Source organism: Aegilops tauschii, chromosome 4 (assembly GCF_002575655.3).
Source record: "Aegilops tauschii subsp. strangulata cultivar AL8/78 chromosome 4, Aet v6.0, whole genome shotgun sequence".
Lineage (NCBI taxonomy): Eukaryota > Viridiplantae > Streptophyta > Magnoliopsida > Poales > Poaceae > Aegilops > Aegilops tauschii.
The window spans coordinates 302,217,001-302,224,490 of NC_053038.3; the positions used below are offsets into that span (position 1 = coordinate 302,217,001).

The 7,490-nt window shown below is 47.3% G+C and overlaps 1 protein-coding gene across 1 annotated transcript; it reads right to left on the reverse strand.

Annotated features, from left to right (window-relative positions):
• Window positions 1-2,968: 2,968 nt before the first annotated feature.
• LOC109754438 (alanine--glyoxylate aminotransferase 2 homolog 3, mitochondrial) lies at window positions 2,969-6,136 on the reverse strand. The gene is made up of 9 exons (XM_020313351.4): window positions 5,530-6,136; window positions 5,197-5,427; window positions 4,919-5,089; window positions 4,684-4,827; window positions 4,383-4,562; window positions 4,037-4,262; window positions 3,849-3,962; window positions 3,571-3,657; window positions 2,969-3,331 (listed from the first exon to the last, which is right to left on the reverse strand). Exons 1-9 carry the CDS (start codon window positions 5,710-5,712, stop codon window positions 3,288-3,290), a joined length of 1,380 nt encoding a protein of 459 aa, XP_020168940.1. The 5' UTR covers window positions 5,713-6,136; the 3' UTR covers window positions 2,969-3,287.
• Between the last annotated feature and the right edge of the window lie 1,354 nt (window positions 6,137-7,490).

Genomic DNA, 7,490 nt, shown 5'->3' on the forward strand with positions numbered 1-7,490 from the left:
ACCAATTCAGGGTAAAATTACCAACTACTGCTCTCTTTGCCCCATCTTGAAGAAACTGTATGTCAGGTTTTAGAGGTCAAACTCTAGAAATGACAGATTAATTATGTTAGAAATGAATATAATCAATTGTACATATACATACCAGAAAATAATACTGGGATTGTGTGATCTTTTTCATGGATGAGCGCAATGCTTTCAAATTCAGAAAGCTTAAGCTTGGGGATAGGAAAACGGGGGATGACTGAAAATAGGTAGCGTCCACCTACCAGAGTGGAGGCCAGTTTGGGAGAGTATGACGCGGGCAGCCATGCAGGGCTGATGGCGATGGTAGTACAAGCATCTATTAAAGACGAACGCGGCGTTCGCTCGTATTTGCAGGTAATGGAGGGGTGAGTTAATCAGGGGCGGTGAATGCCACCGTTTCATATGAATTTTTGGCTGCCGTGTCATGGCCACGGGAATTTTGGCTGCCGTGTCATGGCCACGGGATTTTTGGTTGCCATTTCATGGCCATGGGGTAGGAAGCATGTCGATCGTGGCGGCGAGTGGAAGACATAGCGGTGGCAATAAGACTCGTGGGCAAGATGAACTTGAGCGGCCTAATGGGTTAATTAGATGGGCTGGATGGCACATACCCTGGACAACTCAGTTTTGGCTTAAATCCGATTGGCAAAACGCAGGGAGAGTATGTTGTGCAGTTTTCTTTGCGTAACTCGTGCAAGGCGGCTACGGTGAATGGTGATGACATGATTAGATCTAGTATCTGAACATAATGTGGCTTACGGATATCTCAGGAAAACATTTAGTGTGTGCTGACGTGGCATATCGCTGAGGTGGATAGGCTGCATGTTGAGATAATACAAATAGTGGGGATGAACTTCTTAAGTATATAGGATATCATCCATCTCCATCCCCGTCCAGCAAGCCTACGAAGGAATTACTCACTCCCGGTGGTGAGCATCATGAAATTTGTTGATAAAGAAGGGTTGTTGATGACGATGGCGACGGATCGCCCTCTCCAGAGCCCCGAACGGACTCCAGATTAGTCATTCCGATGAAGAACATGAGGTGATGGCGGCTCCATAACGTGAAACACGATAATTCTTCCTCCTTGATTTTTCTCTCGAGAAGACGGTACTTATGGACTTTGAGGTAGGGCAAATGGAGGCTCGAGGGAGCCACAAGCTTGGGTGGCTCGCCCTAGGGATATATGTGATTTTTGGGCGAAGGAATCAACGCAAGACGGTGCCCTAGGGCCCCACATGGCCAGGTGGCGGGTGGTGGATATCGGTTGGAGCCCTTCTTTTACCACAAGAAAGCTAATTTTATGGAAAATCCCCCTCAAAATTTCAGGCCAATCGGGGTTACGGATCTCCGGCAATAAAATAAATTGTGTGTTTGGCCAAAAAACAGTACCAAAAAGCAGAGAAACACAGAGAGAAGAGATCCAATCTCGGAGGGGCTCCCACCCCTCCGGGAGCCATGGTGGCCAAGGACCAGAGGGGAGAACCTCTCCCCATCTAAGGGGGCCATGGAGGAAGAAGCCGGAGGGGGAGACTCTCCCTCTCTCTCCTGATGGCGCTGGAGGAACCAACATCGCGGCGATCGTCTTCATCAACGTCGTCATCTTCATCAACAACTTCATCACCTTCCTCAACCCATTGTAATCCCCTACTTGAACATGGTGTTGGATGCTATGGATTATTATATGATGATTTCGCGTCTTCGTTGTGTTTGAGCAGATTATTGTTGTCCTATCGGTTAATTGGTGAATTTCCATGATCGTTTGAGTTGCTTGTGGTCATATTAATGTTCTTTGGTGCCCATCATATGAGTGAGCGCGTGGATCATATCTTAGGCTAGTAGTACACTGATAGGACTATGCATATGGGGGCATAAGTGATTGAAACCTCTCCGGACCATGGAAATTGGTACATACTGGATTAAAGTGGGACCAATATATCTTAATGCTATGGTTGGATTTTACCTTCATGAACTTGTTAGTAGTTGCGGATGCTCGCTAATAGTTCCAATCATAAGTGCATAAAATTCCAAGTAAGGGATTGCATGCTAGCAGAGACCTCTCCCACATATAAACTTGCGATGATGATCGGTTTAGTAACTTAGCTAATTTCCTAGGGACAATTCCGCACACCATACCACCACCTTGATCGGTTGGCCGGTATGGATCGTTTCCCTAATGTTTGAAGTGAACTCCCTTTGCTACTGGTATTTCCGCTATTTTTTTCTTTAAAAAATAAGGATAACCCCCGGCCTCCGCATCAATCGATGCATGCAACCATCTTTATTATTATCCAACAGAGTCTGACAGCATGAATACATGAATCAAACCGAAGCCACCTATCTGGCGAACAAAGTCGCAACACCTACAGTCTTGATAATGTGTCCGAACCGCATGAACGTGCACTATTTAATCCGGTGGCCTCACGTAGCTGCCCCACATGGGGCCGAATGTTTCACCCGGTCTGGCTGACCCGCAACACGCACCACATGCACACGCTCTAGATCTGCCTTATATATCCCTTTTACTTGTCTCTCCAATTTGGCATCCAGAATCAAGGGTAACACATTTAATGATCTAGTAGGGCCATTTTGGTATCTCCAATTTGGCATCAGGAATCAAGCTAGATGTAAGGAACATGATGCCATCATCGATGTATTGTAACAATCTTTTGAGGTACACAATCGAGCGTCAGTATTTGCTGGACTGCACTATGATAATGGACCTCGAATTGGTTCCTTACCTTTTATCTCCTTCAAAATGAACTGGGGAGACCAAATGAAAGAGACATACTGCCAAAATTGCAATTGTTTCTTGGGTTTTGAGTCCTCGAATGGAAATCTGCTGTAGCATGAGGCCCTCGTTTAACGAATACACACTGGTAGAAAGCAAAATGACTGTCGAATACTATCCATACAAATAAAGGAGATGAGAATCAAGGTAAGATTTTTCATGTATCACCGTTTTTGATTCAATTATGAAAATACGCTGTATTGGACTTACACCCCTAGTTACGCAGAAGTGCAAGCAAAGCGGATGACCCGATTCAGTATGCGCTGATGTGGATCGGTTCGGGATCTCTGTAGTTTCAATGGTAAGTAATAAAGGTCTTATACAAGTTGCATCAGGCCAAATTTCGTCTGCTTCACTACACGACGACGTAAGGTAAACAGAAGTAAACTGCGGCTACTTCCGTTAAACTCAGGTGGAAGTTGAGTTGCTTCGACATGGGCAGGGACCCCATCGCAAGTGCTGGTTGGGAAGCTCAGAGCTTTGACAGCGCTATGTCCATCACATCGACGAAGAAATCTGCATTCATCACCACCAAAAACAAGGGTCCAGTCAATTTTATGTGCAACTTGTACACAAATACTCATTCGCAAAAAAAAAACTTATACACAAATACTGTATGTACTACTCCCTTCATCCCAAAATAAATGACTCAACTTTATACTAAGTTTAGTGCAAAGTTAGTACAAACTTGAGTCATTTATTTCTGGACGGAGGAAGTATTACACACATGAATCGAAGTGGATGAAACAACTTACCAGCGTCTTCCTTGGTGAAGCACAGAGGGGGAGTGATTCTGAACACGTTGCCGTAAAAGCCCCCCTTTCCGACCAAAACGCCCATATCTGCACTCCAAACCACCAAGTGAGTGCTCAGTGTTAGACGCAAAGGAGCTGTTTCAAACCAAGTACTCCTTCCGTTCGAAAATACTTGTTAAAGAAATGCATAAAAATGGATGTATCTAGAATTAAAATATGTTTAGATATATATATTCCTTCGACAAGTATTTTTGGACAGAAGGAGTATGCACTAGTACCTTTCATGTGCTCCATGGCCTGGCAAATCTCGTCTTTGGCCGGGGTCTTGAGCTGCCGGTCGGTCACAAGCTCCACGCCAAGCATGAAGCCTGTTCCCCTCACGTCGCCGATGACTGCAAGAGCAAAAGAGTTAAAGCCAATCCACCGTTTTTAATGTCTCGAACGATGTCGGGTGGTGAGCACAAACTTTGGTGCTTCTCCTGGAGGCCGCGGAGGCGGTCTTTGAGGTAGGCGCCGACGATGAAGGCGTTCTCCTGGAGCCTCTCCCTGTCGAGCACCTTGAGGACGGCGAGCCCACCGGCGGTGCACAGCGGGTTGCCGCCGAACGTGTTGAAGTAGGACCGCCTGGTCAGGACCTGCGCGATCTCCGGCGTCGTCACCACGGCGCCCAGAGGGATGCCGTTGCCGATGCCCTGCGTGCCAATTGCATACAAGTGGTCAGCAAAGAAAGAAAAAGGGCTAACGAAGAAGTGACAACTAGAGGGATGCCGTTGCCGATGCCCTGTGCACGCGCGTCTAGTTGTTTCGTGCACCTTTGCCATGGTGACAATGTCAGGGATCACGCCATGGGTCTCGAACCCCCAGAAGTGGCTACCGACGCGCGCGAAGCCCGCCTGGACCTCGTCGGCGATGCAGAGGCCGCCGGCCTTCCTCACAGCGTCGTACGCCAGGGGCAGGTAGCCAGGCGCCACCTCCACGATCCCACCAACACCCTGCGAGCCAAAGGGAAAACCTCAACTCTGCTGCTCACGTCATTTGCAGTACTACTGCCGCTCCGCACATGGGAGGAAGCTCTGCTCTGTTTTAGTGACTGATAGTGACTAGTCCGCGTACCTGGATAGCTTCGGATATGAAGCCGGCGACGTGGCCGGTGGTGCCGAACTCGATGATCTCCTTGACGTCCCGCGCGTACTTCTCGCCGTCCGAGCCGAAGGCGCCTCTGTAGGGGTCCGGGTTGACGGCATGGTGCACGCCACTCTTGAGCAAGCGATCAAAGAAAAGGTTCAGTGTTCCGGGCATCAAGGATCACTACTGTATTCTTGTTCTTCTGATCATACTACGTACGTACCTGAACAACATTGAACTTCCAGTTCTTCTGTGCGGTGGCACCCATGGTGCCGGAGGCGTTGCCGTGGTAGGAGTTCCGGAGAGATATGATATCGTGGGAGCCGGTGTACAGCCGCGCCATCATGATGGCCAGCTCGTTGGCCTCCGTGCCGGAGTTGGTGAAGAAGACGACCTATCATCCATCATGCACCCCGCAACGTGACGTTACTTTGTATACGCGACAAACCGATAATAAAAATGCAAAATTTTTGTTCAATTTATTAGTATGTGCGTGCGTGCCTTGAGATCGCCGGGCATCTTGGCGGCCAGCGCCTCGGCGAAGTCTGCGATGGCGTGGTTGAGGTAGAGCACGGTGGAGTGCTGCAGGCGGTTGGCCTGCGCGGTGATGGCGTCGATGATGTCGGGGTGGGTGTGGCCGCAGCACACGGTGGCGATGCCGGCGAACGCGTCCAGGTAGCGCCGCCCGTGCTCGTCGTACAGGTACTGTTTCTTCCCCTCCACAATGTTGAGCTGCAAAGGGCCATTAATTGTTTTGCAAAAGAATTTTACTTTACGTACTCGTACTTTGTTAGATGGTTTCAACAGAGAGATGGATCGAGAAAGAACACTGACGGGCTTGGAGTAGAAATGGAACAGGGAGGGGCTGAGGTACTCGGCGCGCTTCCTGGCGATCTCGACGGCGCTCGGCCCGTCGTAGGGCAGCGGCACGTGGTCGAACGCCGGCATTCTCGGCACCTCCACCGGCGTCCTAACCGCCGCGGCGAGCCTAGAGAACGATCTCCTAGCCCCCAGCATCTCTACGGCCCACCTGAATGGAATATGTTGTGATCACCCGATGTGATTCACTTCCCTTGAGTCGAGTCGAGTGTAGGAGAGGAGGAAGGGTTGACGAGAGAGTCGGGGTGTGGAGGGAGGGGTTTATAACCTGCAAAAGCTACTCTCTTGGGAATGAAATACTATCAATCAATCTGCGACTCTATTGCCAAAATACAGGAGCGCAGTTACCGGCAGCTAATTAGCTATGAATCTTTTTGAGCGTTTATTTGGCAATCTCACACGCGAGTGCTCGAAATGGATGCTGGTTTGCAGGGATTGGGTTATTAGTATTTCGCATCACCGGGAAGAGAAGGGGCTACGGTTAGCAGCTTGCTGTTCCCATGAATCTGGACAGTTTCCCTTTTGCGATCAGCGTTGTTGGGCTCACAGGCATGAACGGTACGAGACGTCGTGGTCTAGTTTTAGCCAACGTAACTTCACTGTACCTACTAGTGCTACCTGAGTGTGAGTGGTGAGTGCCTCGGAATTCTGCCTGGTTCATTGAACCTAGACGTGCCGTTGCAAAGACGAAAGAAGAACAAAAACAGAAGCGAGGGATACAAGCGATGGCGTTTGTTGTATCTGCCTCTTCGCTTCGATGCATCCTAAAACAACATTGTTACTGCTGTTTGTTTGATTGATTTGATTTGGACATGCTTTTAACTGCTACGTACTGCTAGGCGTGTTCAAATCCGGCGTCGGAAGAGACCATCGAAGCCCGGCCACCAGCGCGCTAGTTTACTGCGCTTCACAAATCACGTCTCCTAAAAAAAAAAAATCACGTCTACTCATACAAACGTACTCTCTCCGTTCATGAATATACGGTGTTTTTGATATTTTAACATGAAGTACATACGGACTGAAACGAGTGAACAAATACACTAAAATCCGTATGTACCCGTTCATAAATTTAGGAGCGGAGGGAGTAAAATATTTAGGGTCTCTTTGATTTAAAGGATTTTTATAGGATCTTTGAAGGATTATAATCCTTAGAAATTTTTTCTATGTTGATCGTTTGATTCGTAGGATTGAATCCCGTAGGATTTTTTTTCCTAAGGATTCATTTATACTGCATTTCACAAGAATTCTAACATCTACTCCAACCTTTTGAAAGAAATCCTTTGTTTTTCCCGTGACACAATCAAACAAACTCAAATTCTATAGGGATTCAATGGACATGCTATTCCAATCCTACGTTTTTACCATTCCTGTGTTTTTGCAATCCTATGAATCAAAGAGGCAGTTATATTTGAGAAACAGAGGGAGTAGTAATTACAAAACACTACTATTGCTGATTTGTCGGTTTTTGTTTTCTTCTGGTTGTTAGACTTTTGGTGTTCGGCTGTGTGCATCCTAGTTATGCAGAGCCCGGGTGTTACTCATAATGCTTTGTATCCACTTGATGCTACATTTTGAGTTAATAAAATCGCCCTTTATCGAAAAAAGTAATTACAAAACGAACCATGGCTTGAACTGAACCCGTGTTCCATGTGTGTCGATTGAGTGCTTCTCCTGCCTTCTACTTAGGAGGATATGGATGTGCCTCCTGCTGTTCAGAATCTCCGCTGTCTGTATATATTAACGAAAGTATAGTTTTTTAGAGGATTAACCAAAGTAGCTGAAATGAAAGCAGTTGGGTAAGTAGTCAGACACACGGCAGCATTTCTCTTAAACAAATCCATGGATTGGATTCAGACATATACGTGGTGTGACATTGATTAGGGAACAAACCTTAGCGATCTCAATCAATCAAGTAG